The 19,562-nt window shown below is 33.9% G+C and overlaps 1 protein-coding gene across 1 annotated transcript; it reads right to left on the reverse strand.

Annotated features, from left to right (window-relative positions):
- Nucleotides 1-90: 90 nt before the first annotated feature.
- LOC101889132 (uncharacterized) lies at nt 91-19,541 on the reverse strand. The gene is made up of 11 exons (XM_059118936.1): nt 19,391-19,541; nt 19,012-19,331; nt 16,937-17,248; nt 12,836-13,223; nt 8,308-9,111; nt 8,041-8,232; nt 5,956-6,117; nt 5,583-5,891; nt 4,679-5,477; nt 4,451-4,605; nt 91-494 (listed from the first exon to the last, which is right to left on the reverse strand). Exons 1-11 carry the CDS (start codon nt 19,470-19,472, stop codon nt 253-255), a joined length of 3,765 nt encoding a protein of 1,254 aa, XP_058974919.1. The 5' UTR covers nt 19,473-19,541; the 3' UTR covers nt 91-252.
- Between the last annotated feature and the right edge of the window lie 21 nt (nt 19,542-19,562).

A 19,562-nucleotide genomic window follows, 5' to 3' on the forward strand; every position in this document is an offset into this window, starting at 1 on the left:
TTTCAATTAGTATTTTGCGAGATTTATTTATGTACTTATTCTGAACATTTATAATATATATTTTAAATAAAATCTACAAACAATCTCCATTATAAATTTGTTGTACAAAATTTACAATATTTTTTTTATTTAATTTAGAAATTTTTTATAAAAGTAATTTGTCACATATTTGTATATAACTTGACAAGTGAGAAAAATTTAAAACCATGAATACTACACACCTACATATATCATCGCCCATCTGTCACACTCCTATGTGTTATCATTGTCAACGAGATTACTGAACTTGACATGATGAGACGGAGCTGTTGCAGAATAATTGTTGCTACATGCGGTGCATTCACTGCCATTGTCCCTGCCATGGGAACATTCTTGAGCGTGACAACCACCGCCACCATTATTAGAACGATGATGATCACTTGATGTGGCCTTTGTGTTGCAATTGAAGAAGGGCATTTGTTGTCCGTTGTAGTAATATTGCCAAATTATGAAGGCTGGGATTGAAAAAAGGGAGAGAGAGAGAAAGAATTGAATTAAAAAGAAAAAAAATATGATGAAACATCTGCAATAATAATAATAATAATAATAATAATAATAATAATAATAATAATAATAATAATAATAATAATAATAATAATAATAATAATATAATAATAATAATAATAATAATAATAATAATAATAATAATAATAATAATAATAATAATAATAAGACTTCTTTCTTTGAAATGTCTGGAAATGTCCTTGAACAAGTATTTTTGAAAAAATAATTCTTAAAACTCCACGTTTAATCTTGACAATTTTTTTTTTACAATCCAAGTTTAATCCTTGAAAAAATATTCTTAAAATTGCATATTTGATCACTTAGGTGATCCTTTAAGAAATATTCTTAAAAATCCAACTATAATCCTTGAACAAATATTCTTAAAAATCCAACTTTAATCCTTGAACAAATATTCTTAAAAATTCACGTTTGATACTTGGAAAAATATTCATAAAATTTTACGTTTGATGATTTAAAAATCCACGTTGGATCCTTGGAAAAATATTCCTAAAAATCAACGTATAATTCTATTCGTAAAAATTCACGTTCAATCCTTAAAAAATATTCTTAAAAACCCATGTTTAATTCTTAAAAAATGTTCTTAAAAAATACTATTAAAAATCCATGTTTAATCGTTGAAAAAAAAATATTCTTAAAAATCTACGTTTAATACTTGAAAAAATATCCACAAAAATCCACGTTTAATCCTTAAAAAAATTTTTCTTAAAAATCCACGTTTAATCCTTGAAAAAAAATTAAAAATCCACGTTTAATCCTTAAAAGAATATTCTTAAAAATCCACGTTTCATCCTTAAAAAAAAATATTCTTAAAAATCCACGTTTAATTCTTGAAAAAATATTCAAAAAATCCTCATTTAATCCTTTAAAAAATATTCTTAAAAATCCACGTTTAATCCTTGAAAAAATATTCAAAAAATCCTCATTTAATCCTTTAAAAAATACTTTAAAAAGTTCACGTTTAATCCTTGAAAAATTATTCCCAAAAAATTCGATTTTAATACTTGAAAAAATATTGTTAAAAATCCACATTTAATTCTTGAAAAATATTCCAAAAAAATCCGCGTTTAATCCTTAAAAAAACATTCTTAAAAATCCACATTTAATCCTTGAAAAACTATTCTTAAAAATCCACATTTAATTCTTGGAAAAATATTCTTAAAAATCCACGCTTAAACCTTGAAAAAATCCTTGCATTTTTTAATCCTTTTTTTAATTTATTTAATTAATCCTTAAAAATTATTCTTATGAACCCATGATTAATCCTTAAAAAATACTTTTAAAAACCTATGTTTGATCCTTGAAAAAAAAAATTAAAAATCCACGTTTCATCCTTAAAAAAATATTCTTTAAAATCCACGTTTAATCCTTTAAAAAAATATTCAAAAAATCCTCATTTAATCCTTTAAAAAATATTCTTAAAAATCCACGTTTAATCCTTTAAAAAATATTTAAAAAATCCTCATTTAATCCTTTAAAAAATATTTTAAAAAGTCCACGTGTAATCCTTGAAAAAATATTCCCAAAAAATTCGATTTTAATACTTGAAAAAATATTGTTAAAAATCCACATTTAATCCTTGAAAAAATATTCCAACAAAATCTGCGTTTAATACTTGAAAAAAAAAAAAAACATTCTTAAATATCCACGTTTAATCCTTGAAAAAATATTCCAAAAAAATCCGCGTTTAATCCTTTATTAAATATATTTTTAAAAATCCATGTTTAATCGTTGAAAATATATTCTCAAAAAATCCACGTTTAACCCTTGAAAAAAATCCTTGCATTTTTTAATCTTTGTGGTTTTTTAATCCACGTTTGATCCTTGAAACAAATCCCTAAAAATCCACTTTTAATCCTTAATAATAATCTTTACAATCCACATTTGATCCTTGAAAAATAATCTGAAAACTCCATATTTGATCACATGGATTCCTTGAAAGTTAAGAAAACTATCGCCCAGACTAAACGGCCTTGGCTAGTATCTTGAAATTCTGCATCAGTCAGCCTTTGCAAGTGTCAGTTTTGCTCCATAGACGTAGGCCTGGTTTTTGGAAATTCGTTTTAAAAAGGTTCGAAAAGTACTTAAATTTACTAAAAATGGAAAACGTTGTTTTTGGAGAAACGAAGTGAACTAGAGCTATGAAATTTGGAATAAGAGTCATTGATGGAGTTCAAGATAGATGTACCAAAGGGTTTTTGAAAATCCGAACTTTTATGTCAAGAAAAGTTCAAAATTGGTACTAAACTTTAAAAGTGATACTTTTGATTTGGGGTGAACGGAAAAATATGGATTTTCGAATTTTTGTATTGGGATTCCTGTTAGTGGTAGGTTTGTGATAAAGAAGTGGTTTTGAAAATGAGTACAAATGCACGAAATGTACTAAATAGTACTATATATGGTATTAGGTGAACAGATAGTGCTTGAAATCTGTAATTTGATATTAAGGTCGTTGTTCATGTGTACCCTGTAGGGGATTTTGGAAATATGTGCAATAATTGTACCAAAATGTACCGAATGGTACTGCATTTGGTATTGGGATAGAGATAAAATCATGAAATTTGATATAGATGTCACTGTTTGTGTTTGGAGTTAAAAAATAGGAGTGGTCTTGAAATTTGTCTGAATGGTACTATATTTGGTATTTGATGTAGATAAAATTCTGAAATGTGATATTTAGATAATTGTTGGTATCTGAGGTTGAGATTTAAAGATGAATCTGGCAATGCGCCCAATGTTTGTACGAAAAGTACTAAATGGTACTAAATTCCGTATTGGGTAAAGGGATAGGGCGGGAGTCCTGAAATTTAATATTGAGATCTCCGTAAAGACATGGAAATGGCTTTGTAGATGTGTACTAAATAGTACTAAATTTGGTATTGAAATTAATATTGAGTGAATTTTTGATATTGTTGTTGAGTATTGCGCTGAAAAAGTACTGGGTGGTACTAAATTGGGTATTCGGTGAAGAGATAAGACTGAAATTCTGAAATTTGATAAAGATGTCACTTTTTGTATCAGTGGTTGAGAAATGTATTCTATAATTGTACCAAAAGTACTAAATTGTACTAAATTTGGTACTGGGTGAAGGAATAAAGCTGAAATCCTAAAGTTTGATATGGATGACACTGTTGGAGTCTGTAGATAAGATATGGAGGTGGTTTTGGAAATGAGTTCTTTAATTGTTCGAAAAGAACTAAGTTATACTAAATTTGGTATTTGGTAAAGGGATAGTGCTGGGTTCCTCAAATTTGATATTGAGGTCTCTGAAATTGTGAAATGGAGGTTTCTTTAAAATTTGTACTATAAGTGCACGAAAAGTACTAAATAGTACATAATTTTGTATTGGGTAAACAAAAAAGTCTGAAATTCTAAAATTTGACATTGAGCTCTCTGTTGGTGTTTGAAATTGAAATATGAAGGGGTTTTGAAAATGTGTACCATAATTGTACCAAAAGTACTAAATTGTCCTAAATTTGGTATTTGGTGAGGGAATATGGCTGAATCCTGAATTTGAATGACACAAAATGTGCCGTTAGGGGTTGGGATAGAGATGGGATTGTGAAATTTGGTATCGAAGTCACTGTTGGGGTCTAGGGTGGAGAGAAGGTGGAAATTCTAAATTCAGGTCACTGTTTGTTCCTGAGGTTTACATATGGAGACATTAAAATAGTTTTGGACAGATAAAGTGGATGCGACTCCATTGTGCAATGGTTTTACAATATCCTCCTCGGTAAACCTCACATTAGAAGATTTTGAAGCCTTTTTGGTGTAAAATGTAAAAATGTTCCTATTATTCTTTCCGAAAACGCAAAAACTTGAAAGACTTGAGACCTACGACCTACGTTTTCACGGGGCTTTAGAAATGTTTGGGAACTAGTTAACCTACCTATTGATAATCCACTGACCAATGACAGAATTGAAACAGCAATAATATAGCCAAGATTGGAGCTAGACTTCGGTGGAGCCGAAAACTGTTGGGCCGCCTCGTCATAGGATTCAACATTAACAATGCTAGCCTCAGGAGATTTCACAAGGATTTTTCTGAAATGAAAACAAGCCAATTTTTTTAATGTCAAAGAGGAACTCAATACACGAATTTCAATTTCATACTTACTCCTGCAGTTCTTTGGTTTCAACCAACTGCTGATCTCGGTAGGCATAAATCCATGCCTTACAAATCAAGCCATCCGTATCAGCTCTCATTTGCATCTGAGGTACATAGGACATTTTAATGATCCTTACCGCATAACCAGTTTTTTCACGCAATTCTTTGGAGATTTCAGACAAGCTTTTGCTAGAATTCCCTCGCAGCGTAATGAGAGTACAGAAGTCTGGGGAAAGACCCTTGACCACTATCACCGTACCTGACACCAAACCTTGACCATCTTGATCTGTTGCCAATATAATGAGCTCGGTTTGTTGTTGCGGCTGCAATAACATCCCCTTGGGATAGATTATACCCGTCTCTGGTTCAATATCAAAATACAAATTGTTACGCATACTATAACGTATTTTGCCATTTAAATTCAAATCCAAATCGGTGGCTTCAATTTTGATCAGATACTCAGGATATACGTCAAGTGGTACTTTACTGGCCGGATAACCAAGATAATCGCGTGAATATTTATATTTAAATTGTGGTGCATTGTCATTGATGTCATCTATTAGCAGATGTAACCACATTGTATCGGGTGAGTAAGATATGTCTTGGCTATAAATGTGTTCCAGGGGTTCTAAAGTTCGTGCTGATCGTGTGTGATTCAAAGGTAACGGATTTGGATTTGGTTGGGCGCCACAAATAAGTTTTAGTTGCACAATTATCTGGGCATCGGACATGTTCCGGAACATGGCATCCTCTCTGTCCACAGCCAAGAGATCCAATTTGTTTGTGGACTCATTGACATAGAGATATTCTAAAATTGAAATAAAGACAGCAAATAAAAAAGAAATTCCGATTTTGAACAAAGGAGGCCAGTTAAAATATTCTTTTAATAAAAAATGTCTAAAGAGTCACCTACCTTTTTCCTTTGGCCAAATATCGGCAATGTAAAATGTACAATTCTCATTAAATCGCATATCCCATAAACCATAGTAGCGTCTCTCCTCATCAACATGTTTAATCACCAAGGTTTTCTCCACCGTTACACCCTCGTAGATTTTGCACTGTTCCTTTTCACTGACTTTCAATACAGCCTGGGTTCTGGCCCATTCATGAGTTTCCAAATTTTCTGCACTAACATTGAACAAATAGTTACCAACTTCCAGGCTGCCGTACAACATCAATTCACCGGAAAATGGCTCAATAGATAACCGCTGGGCTAAGGTCTCTGAAATATTTTTGACCAAAGCTGAAGATTATCTTTCGATTATTTAAAAGAAATGAGTTCCTACCATTGCCAACCTCTAACATGTAATGGAACATGGCATTATTACTCTCACTGTAAGCTCTCACAGCACCCAGGGAACCAGTTGTGTTTGTAAACGTGGTGAACACATAATTGGTACTTGAAAAGGATGGCGGATTTAGTTCGGGCTTTATTGGGGCAGGACATTCTGAAACAAGATATATAAAAAATTTCGAAAAAATTTCATTACATTACATGTCATTAAGGATATATATGGGAGCTACATCCCCATCCAAACCGATCTCTAAAAAATTTGGCAAAACTAATTCCGAGCTCTATAAGATATCTGGTACCAAACATCATTGTTGTGGAGGGCATATTACGAATGTGAGGGACTTAAAGACCAAAAGGGATGAAAAATATATAATGGAGCCATAGCTATATCTGCACCGATTTTTACCAAGTTCGACGTAATTGCTTCTAGATTTAATTCGGTTGGATGTGCCAAAATTCAGGACACTTGGACTGATATTGGCCATTTGGTGCACAATTAATCCGAAATCGCTTGAAGATATATATGGGAGCTATATAGAAATCTGAACCGATCTCTATAAAATTTAGCAAAGGTATTTCTGTGATGTATCTGATATCTAGTACGAAATATAATTCTTGCGGAATGTATATTATGAATTTGAGGGACTTAAACACCAAATCGGATCAAACATATACATGAGAGCTATATTCATTTCAGGTTTCTGGTTGAGAGAAATATTTAGATATAGCAAGTTATAAAGAATCGCTGAATTGTTTCGCAAGTTATGAGAGATAAAAGTATTTAAAACTGTGACCCTATTGTGGGTGAGGTTTCGGAACGATTTGCAGACATATATATCATCTGTGTTAGCAAACATGTTTGTATGTGTGAAATTTGAAGAGATGCTTATTTCGTTTTCTTTGAGCGTTTTGTTTTTCAAAATCTTGAACCCTATGTGAGGCAGGTACCAGAAGAAATGGTCCGATATCTACCATCTTTATAAGAGATCTTGAGTTGATGGAAATATTGAGATATTCCAAGTCTGAATGGAATCGGATATTAATTTCGCGTTTTATGAGCCTCAAGGATATTCAAATTTGTTGACCCTTTTTGGGGGAGGTACCGGAAGGTCTGCGCCGATATATTCCATCTTCACAGCAGATATTGTGTTAGTAGAAATAATGGGATGTATGAAATATAAAGAGAACCGGATCCTTATTTCGGATTTTATAAACGTTTTTGTTATTCAAAACTGTGACCCTTTGTGGGGGAGGTACCAGAAGCAATGGTCCGATCTCTACCTTCTTTATAACAGACTTGTGTTGATAGAAAAATTGAAATGTGCCAAATTTGAACAGGATCGGATGGCGATTTCGCGATTTATGAGCTTCAGGGATATTCAAAATTGCGAACCATTGTGGGTTAGGTACCTGAAGGAGTGGACCGATATATTCCATCTTCACGGCAGAACTTGGGTTAGTTTAAATATTGTGATTTGCCCAATTTGCAGACAATCGTATCTATCTCTATGGGGGGAGGTACTTAATAGAGTGATCCATTTTCGCACCTGACCTAGCACTGGTTCAAGTATCGGGATTTCTAAAGTTGGATCAAAATCAGATTATCCTTTCTCTTTCTGTGCAGTATTTTTTTTCGACCCTTTGTGGGAGAATTAACAGAAAGAGTGGGCCGATGTTGCCCGTCACCGATTTCGATGTAAGTTTGATAATAATATTACGATATACCAGGTTTGGACCAAATTGGATTCTCACTTCGAGTGTTATCGTGCGCACCAGACAAACGGACGGACGGACAATACTAGATCGATTCCAAATGTCCTGAAACGGATTTGGTCCAAAGAGACCTAGGGTCTAAAACTGTTATTTCGACGAGGCACGTTTTGGCCGTATCAAATTATATATATACCCTCTATAGCCATATGACTGAGGGTATAAAAATTATAAATTTCATTTAAATAATCCGAATTTGTTCAATGTCCTTTAACGGATTATGTATATCAGATTCATGGTTTAAAAATGTACAATTTTTTAATATGATCTCTAGCAAGAGAAATATTTACATCCGTCAACTTCTTACCTTTTTTGGGGAGTTCTATGAAAATCATTAGAACATCAGCTACACTTGACGACGACCCCTTCAGCTTGGCATTCACATTCAACATTAAAATACTTCTTTCTTCCAAAATCATTTCCAGAATTGGATGTTTCAAGACCACATCAAGTTGCTGTGACGAGAGGTTCTGTTTCAGTTCAAAATTCTCAGCAACATCTGAAATTGAATAAAAATATATTTGTAAAAAAATTTGTAATTTCAAATTTAAGAGAGAGAGAGAGAAAAATCTACCTCCTTCCAATGAAAAGTCATAATTTCCCAAATTTTCCAAAGGTTTCAGATCAATGGCATCCATTGCCAAAATTTGGGTGTCATTAACCAAACGTAGCTTGCCCACAAGAGAGTGGCTGATAAAGACAGTTGTTACATTAGCACTTGTCGTTGCCGGCTTCTGAATAACAATTGTGGCATGCGCACTACGATTTCCCTCTTTGGCTTCCAATAATAAAATTATGGGCGATTTAAATTGGATATCTTTATCGATTTCCGTTGCCTTTAATTGAAGCTGAACTTGGCTATCGTTGACGATCAGAAGGCGAAACAAATGACTCGCTTCACCGCTTATATTAAACTCTCTTAAATGTGATGTGGTATTGGCATTGGCATGTGTGCCATCTGTTTGCAAACGAATAATTTCCAATTCCAATTTATGATCGGCCGTTAAATTGCCCGAATAAAGTGGTTTTTGAAATTTAAACATCTGTTGTTCAACGTTGTTGCTGCTTGTGTTCTCTGGCTTCTTTGGCAATTCCAAAACAATGTAGGTGATGGCCGCTAATTCTTTCCAGGAAGCTTTTAAAGTCAACTTAATATAGGCATCTGATCCAAAGGCGTCGAGAGTAAAATTCGGCTGAGTTCTAATGTGAACTTGAAACATCATATTTGAAACGCTAAACATATTTTGAGGATTTTCTAGCAGAGAAAATGTCATATCCTGTTTATACATAACGGGATAGAATATTATGGGCATCAGTTCCAGGTTTCCTTGTTCGTCAATGCGGCCGTCATAGTAAGTGCTCATGAAGTGGAAAAAAGCTGCAAAATAAAATTATTAAAAAATTTTCTTTAAAACAAAATGAAAATAACTTAAATATTTATATTTTTAATTTTCTAGGCCCCCATTATTTTTATACCCTACAACACTATGTGTTGGGGGTATTATAAGTTTGATTGGGCCAAAAATTATGTAACACCACGAAATATTGATTTCCCACATAGGAAAGTATATATGGATCTTTCTATCTCGCCGAGCTGAGTCGATCTAGCTATGTATGTCCGTCCGTCCGTCTGTCCGTCTGTCCGTCTGTCCGTCTGTCCATGTTATTTTGTAATCACTCTACAGGTCGCAATTATGGCCCGATCTTCACGAAATTTAGAATGGTGGTGGGGCTAGGGTCAGAATAGAACCCTATTTCTTTTGGAGATGATCGCCAAATGTTTAGGGGTTGAAATGGACCAAATACTGAAAAAATGTCGGATTTTGCAGAAGCTATACAGGTCGCAATTATAGACCAATCGGCGCGGAATTTCGCATGTAGCTAGAGTTTAGGGCGGGCAAGAAGCCTACCAATTTGGGTGGTCATCGGATAATATTTAGCGGGTAAAATAGGCCATATCTTTTTTGTTGAAAAACTTCAAAATTTTTCATTAAACCGCGAATATTTTAAGTCCCGGCGAAATCACAAAGCCATGAGAAGGTTACTTCTGATCTTTACAGTGATGTTAACATCCAACAAATCGGATATATAGCAAAATATGTGCGATATGTATGTCTATCAAAGAAGATATGCTTGAAAGATCTCACATATGTCGAGAACGGCTGAACTGATTTCGACAGTTCTCATTAATTCAGAATGGCCTCTTGGCAGGAAAGAAAAAACGTCTAAAAAATTGCATAACAATATCTCTCTAAAGATGAAAATATAGATTTTGTAATATTTTCTCATATTTTTTCCATTTTGTCATATTTTTGGCATATTTTCATTTTGAATTAAACATTTGGTAATATTTCTACAGCTAACAAAACTAAGTAGTTAGGATATCAGGATATCATATATAGATCGCATTTATGGCCCGATCCTTACGAAATTTTGCATGGGGATAAGATGAGGGTCAGAATAGAAGCCTACTCTTTTTGGAGATGATCGCCATATATTTAGGGGTTGAAATGGACCAAAAAACTGCAAAATTGTCAGCAGGTCGTAATTATCGCCCGATCCTCACGCACATTTGAATGGGGGTTACCGGACATTGCAAAAGCCAAGCAGTTTTGGATGGCCATCCAAAAATATTCAATGTGTAAAGGAGTTTGCCAACTTTTGTAGACAAAATACGAAATTGTCCATTCCAGTGACTTTTCGGAGAATTCACAAATACAGGAAAGATGCACTTCTGACTATTTTTTTAACGCTGATTTCGTTGAAGAATGTAGTCAAATGTCTGTATCTCATATAGATGCGTTTCAGTCAAAAACCAATAATAAATGTTAACCTTTTGCCACTTCTGAGAGATTATAGGTCTTTGGGAAATATTGGTTCCAGATCTAGGAATACCATTTACGTGCAACATCTACCAATAAATTGGAAATGAGCAAATTAGTTTAAGTTGCTATTATTCGAAAATTAGAGAACGAAACCTGATGGTTTTCTTTTATTATTTGTCACAATGTCTTGTGGAATTTATTCGAGTATCTCGCATATATAAACCGTATCGTTTATTATAGTGTTGTAGGGTATTCAACGGTCGGCCCCGCTCGACTGTAGCCTTTGCTTACTTGTTTTTTACTTAACAATTTTTATACCCTACAACACTATGTGTTGGGGGTATTATAAGTTTGATTGGGCCAGAATTTATGTAACACCTCGAAATATTATAGAAATATTATAGAAAAGTATATATGGATCTTCCTAGCTCACCGAGCTGAGTCGATCTAGCTATGTATGTCCGTCCGTCCGTCTGTCCATGTTAATTTGTAATCACTCTACAAGTCGCAATTATGGCCCGATCCTTACGAAAATTTGCACGATGGTGGGGTTAGGGTCAGAATAGAACCCTACTGCTTTTGGAGATGATCGCCAAATGTTTAGGGGTTGAAATGGACCAAATACTGAAAAAATGTCGGATTTTGCAGTAGCTATACAGGTCGCAATTATAGACCAATCGACGCGGAATTTCACATGTAGCTAGAGTTTAGGGAGGGGAAGAAGCCTACCAATTTGGGTGGTCATCGGATAATATTTAGCGGGTAAAATAGACCATATCTTTTGTGTTGAAAAAATTCAAATTTTTTCATTAAACCGCGAATATTTTAAATCCCGGCGAAATCACAAAGCCATGACAAGGTTACTTCTGATCTTTACATTGATTTTAACATCCATCAAAACGGATATATAGCAAAATATGTGCGATATATATGTCTATCAAAGAAGATATGCTTGAAAGATCTCATATATGTCGAGAACGGCTGAACTGATTTCGACAGTTCTCATTAATTCAAAATGGCCTCTTGGCAGGAAAGAAAAAAACGTCGAAAAAATTGCATAAAAATATCTCTCTAAAGATGAAAATATTGATTTTGTAATATTTTCTTATATTTTTTCAATTTTGTCATATTTTTGGCATATTTTCATTTTGAATTAAACATTTGGTAATATTTCTACAGCTAACAAAACTAAGTAGTTAGGATATCAGGATATCATATACAGATCGCATTTATGGCCCGATCCTTACGAAATTTTGTATGGGTATAAGATGAGGGTCAGAATAGAAGCCTACTCTTTTTGGAGATGATCGTCATATATTTAGGGGTTGAAATGGACCAAAAAACTGCAGGTCGTAATTATCGCCCGATCCTCACGCACATTTGAATGGGGGTTACCGGACATTGCAAAAACCAAGCAGTTTTGGATGGCCATCCAAAAATATTCAATGTGCGAAATAGTTTGCCAACTTTTGTTGACAAAATACGAAAATGTCCATTCCAGTGACTTTTTGGAGAATTCACAAATACAGGAAAGACGCTCTTCTGACTATTTCGTTGAAGAATATAGTCAAATGTCTGTATCTCATATAGATGCATTTCAGTCAAAAACCAATAATAAATGTTAATATTTGGCCACTTCTGAGAGATTATAGGTCTTTGAGAAATATTGGTTCCAGATCTAGGAAGACCATTTACGTGCAACATCTTCCAATAAATGGGAAATGAGCAAATAAGCTTAAGTTGGTATTATTCGAAAATTAGAGAACGAAACCTGATGGTTTATTTCATTATTTGTCACAATATCTTGTGGAATTCATTCGAGTATCTCGCCTATATAAACTGTATCACTTATTATAGTGTTGTAGGGTATTCAACGGTCGGCCCCGCTCGGCTGTAGCCTTTGCTTACTTGTTTTTTTCTATCTTTGAATATCTTAATATTTAAAAAAAAGCTCTTTGTTTTAAATTTGAATATTTTCTTTAAAAAATCGATTGATTATTATAATCCATGAGCCTTCCACTTATTTTATTTTTAATAAAATTTAGAAATTTTTCCCTACATTTTTTTTTGTTATATTTTTTATTATAAATTCTAAAAAAAGCTATTAAATTTCCATTTTTAATTTTATTTTCGTTAATAAAATTTAAAAGATCCTTTAATTTTTTCTATCTTTGAATATCTTAATATTTAAAAAAAAAAAAAAAAACTTTTTGTTTTAAATTTATATATTTTCTTAAAAAATATTTTCTTATTATAATCCATTAACCTTCCACTTACCCTGCAAATCGACCAACTCAACTACAATTGTGGCCACACTAAATTCAGCTATTTGTGAATGCTCCGCCTTCAGCTGCAGCTCCCATTTTTTGTGTTGAATTATAAATGCCGGATCAAACAGATCAGCATTCCATTCAATTTGTACGCTGCCATCTTTATTGTCGACAAATTCAAATCCTTCCGTTTGATTGCCAAATAGAGAATAGGCCACTTCGGGTGAATAGGATCCATTCGTAAGTTCCAGTCGTATAGGTTTCATGGAAAAATCTAAACCAATACTTCCCTTATACAGCTGTTGGGTAAAACGGGGTTTTATTGGCAAACGTTTGAGAGGGTCAGAACGTACAATGACCGTGGCATTGGAACTGCGCGGTGGTTCGCCATTGTCCTGCAAATATTGTTTTAATGAGATAATACACAATTACTCCGTAACGCAGAGATAACGGACAAAAATGAGACTCGTCTTAAAATATGTGTCTCATAAAAGACAAAAAGGTCCTCTTATAAAATAAAAAAAGGTCCTGTGATAGAAAACCAAATAAACTTGTCAGACATTTCATAGAAGACAACATTTCATCTCAAAGAAGAAAAATAATCAATAGGCCTCCATAAAAAAACAATATGTCTTCTAAATGAAGAATAATGGAACATCTTTTTAAAGATCTATAGATCCTCCAATAGAACACCAACGAAGTCTTGAAATTATCTAAAGAAATTAAGTTCAGAATTTTCTAACATTTAAGCGTGCAAAATATTGTAATGTTTTAAATGTCAATATCCCAATTGTGCTTTTGTGTTTTAAATGGCATGGCCTTAAAGGTGCTTGGCTAAAAAGAGAATGAAAAACACACAAATAACATTTCCTGAGTATCTGAATGATTCATCAAGCCAAACACGTCATTACTTCAAAACATCGATCAACTGCAATGAACTTCAGTATTTTGGAGACTTATAATGAAATTTGTATTACCAGCACTTATAGTTGTACTTAAGCAAAAACTTGGTAAGTAAAAAATCAGCGGTATTGTTACAAAAAACTATAGAATGGCCCCTGTGCCATAGAAAAATTAAAAAAGCGGGTTACGGATACCTTGGGGAATTTTGTGAAAATAAAAATATACATTATTTAAAGAAAGCCGGCCAGATTCGGATTTTATACCCGAAATGTCAAATTAATTCTAATTTGGTTGGGAATTGAGGCAGATACCTCCAAAATACCAAAAATTTAGGAGGAACCTTTACGTGGGGATCATACAAGGGGTTCAGGGGTTCACATTATGTTTTTTTTGGATCTAATTTAACCCAAAATGTTTTTCAAAAATTCGTTTTGAACAGAAATCGGTACAGAAGCCTTCAAAATAGGGAAAATCAGGAGGTACCTCTTTACATTGGGAGCTGTACCAAAAAGGTGGATCTAAATCTAATTTTTCGCAAGAATTTCAATTACCCACTGAGAATCCGAAATGTCAAATTAACAAGTAAAAAAGCAGTAAGTTCAACCGGGTCGAACATTAAATACCCTCCACCATTTAGAACGAATTTGGAAATTTTCAAAAGAATAAAATATAGAATATATAAGAATATATTTCGTACAGACGAAAACATGGACCTGCAGAGGTAATTTTTGTCATATTTTTGTCATATTTTTGTCAATATTTAAATACGAAACTTGAATCCGGTGAATAATGTAGTTGAAATCGTCAAAATACCGAATATAGGGAAGTATTGTTATATCGAGACTACGCGAAGACCTGGACCTGTATAGACATTTTTTTGTCACAGACTGTATTACCTATTAGGAACTTCAAATACGAAATTATAAACAATTTCGATGAATATTCTACCCAAAATCGTCAAATTACCGAATATAGGGAGGTACTAATATATGGGACCTATACGAAGACTTGAAGAATTGTACGCTGATTAAGAATATACAGGGTGAGATAAAAAACCTGCAACAAAATCAAACGCCATAATTTTTACATTTTTTTTTTAATATATTGAATGAAAGCAAAAAATGTCGGAAATAGCATCAAATTTTAAAATAAGTTAAGATTTGTTCGAACTGGTCACCTTTGGCACGAATTGTGTCTTCAAACGGCCAATGAAACCGTCACAATGAAGCGGCCAATGAAACCGTCAGCACCGTCGCACTCAGCTCGCGCGGCGGTATTAAAGCGTGATAGTGTTATTTCTTTTTATTTGACTGGAAAACCGTTAGAGCAGTGGATGGAAGAAAACAGCCGATGGTCGCTCTCCGCTCGTAGTAGTCGACCGTGGCATCAGAAAATGCCGAGTATTATCGCGAAAATATTCTGGAGGGTGTATTACAGCCTTGGGCACGCACCTTGGTTTCATTGGCCATTTAAAGACCATAATTCGTACCAAAGGTGACCAATTCGAACAAAATCTAAACTTATTCTAAAATTTGGTGCTACTTCCGACATTTTTGCTTTCATTCAAAAAAAATTAAAAAAAATTTAAAAATTATGGCTTTTGACTTTCTTGCAGTTTTTTTATCTCACCCTGTATGTACTATAATTGTAGGAAAACTAAAAAATAGTTCACAATTTATTATTGGGTGAAGGAATTGAGATGGGTTTAAAAATGTGTGCTATAGTTGTTCGAAATTTAAAAGTACTAAATTTGGTTGTTTAAGTTAGAATTGCAAATTGCCAAACGATCCAGAGAGCCTACGTTCGCTTAGTACGGACCGTAGAGAGATGCATTCTTGGGCTAAAAGGTTGCCTGCAACTTCCCCTTGGAGCCTACGTTCGCTTGGCTCGGACCGTAGGGAGAAAGCCTTCCTAGTCTGAAGATTTTCCCTACAACTCTCCTTGGGGCCTACGTTCGCACACCTCGGACCGTAGGTAGCTTTTCCAAGTCATTTCTCTACAACTCTCTCTGGGTACTCTCTCAGCCCGTGTTGCTGTTAGAGATTTCCTAGAAGCATCGGTGCTTCCAGCCACCTCGATGCATTGCGACTTGGCATTCATAGTGTCTCTCTTGCTAGCTACGGAGCTAACCGCATAAAAAAGGTAATCTGTCGACGCGGGTTGACAAACTCTCACAACATCTCAATAAACGGTCATTTATATTATATTTAAACTAATCCTTCTTTGTTTTATTTATTTATCTTTTTATTTCTACGGTTACGGTTTGTATGCCTGAGAGAGCATCAGCGTCTCATACGGAAAGAAACATTGGTATTGGGTGAAGGGATGAGATAGAATACTAAAATTTGATATTTAGATTCTTTATGGTATCTGTGTTTTGAGATTTGGCAATGATTGGTAATATACAATATAAGTTTTCGAAAAGTACTAAATGGTACTAAATCTGGTATTGGGTGAGGGTATAGTGCTGAAATCCTCAAATTTGATATTAAGATAACTGTTGGCATTTGAGATTGAAATTTCAAGGTGGTTTTGAAAATGCGTACTGTAATTGTATGAAAAGTACTTAATTTGGTGTTGAATGAAAGAATATAGCTCAAATCTCAAATTATATATTGAGGTAAATGGTGTTCAGATCTGGTGGTGGTTTTGCAAATGCCTACTATAATTGTTCGAAAAGTACAAAATGGTACTAATTTTTTATCACTTTGGGTGAAGCGATAAAGGGATATTCTGAAATTTGATTTGATATTTGATTCCTCATCTCTAAATTTTACCCAAATTTACATATCCAATCCAATAGGCTGTGATAAATTTCATGTAAGTTTCGAATTTTGAGCCAAACTTTTTAAAGCCTTTATATAGCCCTAGTAATATACAATGTGACTTAAGTATTTTGAGATATTATCCGCAACATTTAAACTAAATTGCTGCATAGGGAGTTTTGGATTATTCTAAAATTCATTGGTTTAAAATATGGGCCATGTCGGTATACACTCTTGTATATTCCATATATAAAGGGTTAACCCCGATGCCAAGTATCTCCTAAGTTTTTGTCATATATTTTCCTTTGAAATATTTTAATATTTTCCTATTCCTGAGTAACCTCTCTTTCAATTATATGTCTCTTTTCTCTATTATTGTGTGTGTGTGTGTCTTGTTTGAATTTTTCTATATAATTTTATTTTTTTTTTTTCTTACTTACAGTTGCTGTAATTACAAATTCAATTTGCTGCGGCAACTCCAAATAGATACGCTCCAATGTGACATTGGCAAAATAGGTCTTCTTATCAGCGCTGGTGACATTTTTCGTACCAACTGAGATGTGATATTGGGACGACGACGTCGATGTAAAATTGATTTGATTGTGTGTCAGATCGTCATCTTTGGCAGAGATTTCCAAAAGTGTTGTCAGCTCGAAACCAGAAAATATGGGTGTGGGCATGAAGAGCACATACTGGGATTGAGAGAACAGTGGGCTATAATAGTTGCCCTCTTTGAAAGGTTGAAAGAACACCTGGAAAGAGAAAGAGGCATGGTAAAAAAATATTGTTTATTGAATGTTGTCAGTTATGGTGGAGATCATTAATTATTCCCTACAACACTATATGTTGGGGGTATTATAAGTTTGATTGGACCAAAAATTATGTAACACCTCGAAATATTGGTTTCCCACATAGGAAAGTATATATGGATTTTCCTAGCTCGGCGAGCTGAGTCGATCTAGCTATGTATGTCCGTCCGTCCGTCTGTCCATGTTAATTTGTAATCACTCTACAGGTCGCAATTATGGCCCGATCTTCACGAAATTTAGAATGTAGGTGGGACTTGGACCAGAATACAACCCTATTGCTTTCGGAAATGATCGCCAAATGTTTAGGGGTTAAAATGGATCAAATACTGAAAAAATGTCGGATTTTGCAGTAGCTATACATGTCGCAATTATAGACCAATCGAAATTTCGCATGTAGATAGAGTTTAGGGAGGGGAGGAAGCCTACCAATTTGGGTGGTCATCGGATAATATTTAGCGGGTAAAATATACCATATCTTTTGTGTTGAAAAAAATTCAAAATTTTTCATTAAACCGTGAATATTTTAAATCCCGGCGAAATCACAAAGCCATTACAAGGTTACTTCTGACCTTTACATTGATGTTATTATCCAACAAATCGGATAAATAGCAAAATATGTGCGATATATATGTCTATCAAATGAGATATGCTTGAAAGATCTCTTATGTGTCGAGAACGGCTGAACTGATTTCGACAGTTCTCATTAATTCAGAATGGCCTCTTGGCAGGAAAGAAAAAACGTCTAAAAAAATCGCATAAAAATATCTCTCTAAAGATGAAAATATTGATTTTGTAAAATTGTTTCATATTTTTTTCAATGTTGTCATATTTTTGGCATATTTTCATTTTGAATTAAACATTTGGTAATATTTGTACAGCTAACAAAACTAAGTAGTTAGGATATCAGGATATCATATACAGATCTCATTTATGGCCCGATCCTTACGAAATTTTGCATGGGGATAAGATGAGGGTCAATAGAAGTCTACTCTTTTTGGAGATGATCGCCAAATGGACCAAAAAACTGCAAAATTGTCGGCAGGTCGTAATTATCGCCCGATCCTCACGCATATTTGAATGGGGGTTACCGCACATTGCAAAAGCCAAGCAGTTTTGGATGACCATCCAAAAATATTCAATGTGTGAAGGAGTTTGCCAACTTTTGTAGACAAAATACGAAAATGTCGATTCCAGTGACTTTTTGGAGAATTCACAAATACAGGAAAGACGCGCTTCCGACTATTTCGTTAACGCTGATTTCGTTGAAGAAAATAGTCAAATGGCTGTATCTCATATAGATGCGTTTCAGTCAAAAACCAATAATAAATGTTAATCTTTTGCCACTTCTGAGAGATTATAGGTCTTTGGGAATTATTGGTTCCAGATCTAGGAAGACCATTTACCTGCAGCATCTTCCAATAAATTGGAAATGAGCAAATTAGTTTAAGTTGCTATTATTCGAAAATTAGAGAACGAAACCTGATGGTTTTCTTGTATTATTTGTCACAATATCTTGTGGAATTTTGTCGAGTATTTCGCCTATATAAACTGTATGGTTTATTATAGTGTTGTAGGGTATTCAACGGTCGGCCCTGCTCGAATGTAGCCTTTGCTTACTTGTTTTTAATTTATTTTGGTTTTTTTTCTCTTTCAAGAAGAGCTGAAAGTTGCATTGCTCATATTTAAAAAAAATCATCTTCTCTTACCAAAATTCTCTCCTTTCCCGAACCACAATCCAAATTTATTTTCAATGAAATTCTTGCTGAGGTCTGTTCCTTGGCATAGTTTTGGAAATGTTCGGTGGTGAATATAATCAAATTTTGAGTTCCATTGCCCGCAATGGTGGTGGTATTACTAGAAGTGGTATTATCCAAACGAGCATCAATATACTTCACCTCAAACTCATTGTTTGAGGTTGACAGAATTCCATTTATTACGACATTTTCATAGATTTTAATGGTGCCATTTAAAGATAGATCTATGGGTTCATTAAACACCGAGGTGACCAACTCTTCATTGGAACAATCTGCAAAAATAGAAAAGTATTATTTTTATTTAAAATTAATTCTATTTCGGTCAAATTACCTATAATTTCATCAATTGCCTCGATTTTCGGAATGTTGCCTAAGCAAATGATAAAAATTGCAATGGGAATGTAGATTCCCATTTCTATTTCCGATACTTCCTCTTCTTTCCGAACTCTAACTTCAAATGAATTCTTTGCGGATGTCTCAAGATACAAACCGTGTTTCCGTTA

This window comes from Musca domestica, unplaced genomic scaffold, assembly GCF_030504385.1.
Source record: "Musca domestica strain aabys unplaced genomic scaffold, Musca_domestica.polishedcontigs.V.1.1 138, whole genome shotgun sequence".
NCBI classification, from domain to species: domain Eukaryota; kingdom Metazoa; phylum Arthropoda; class Insecta; order Diptera; family Muscidae; genus Musca; species Musca domestica.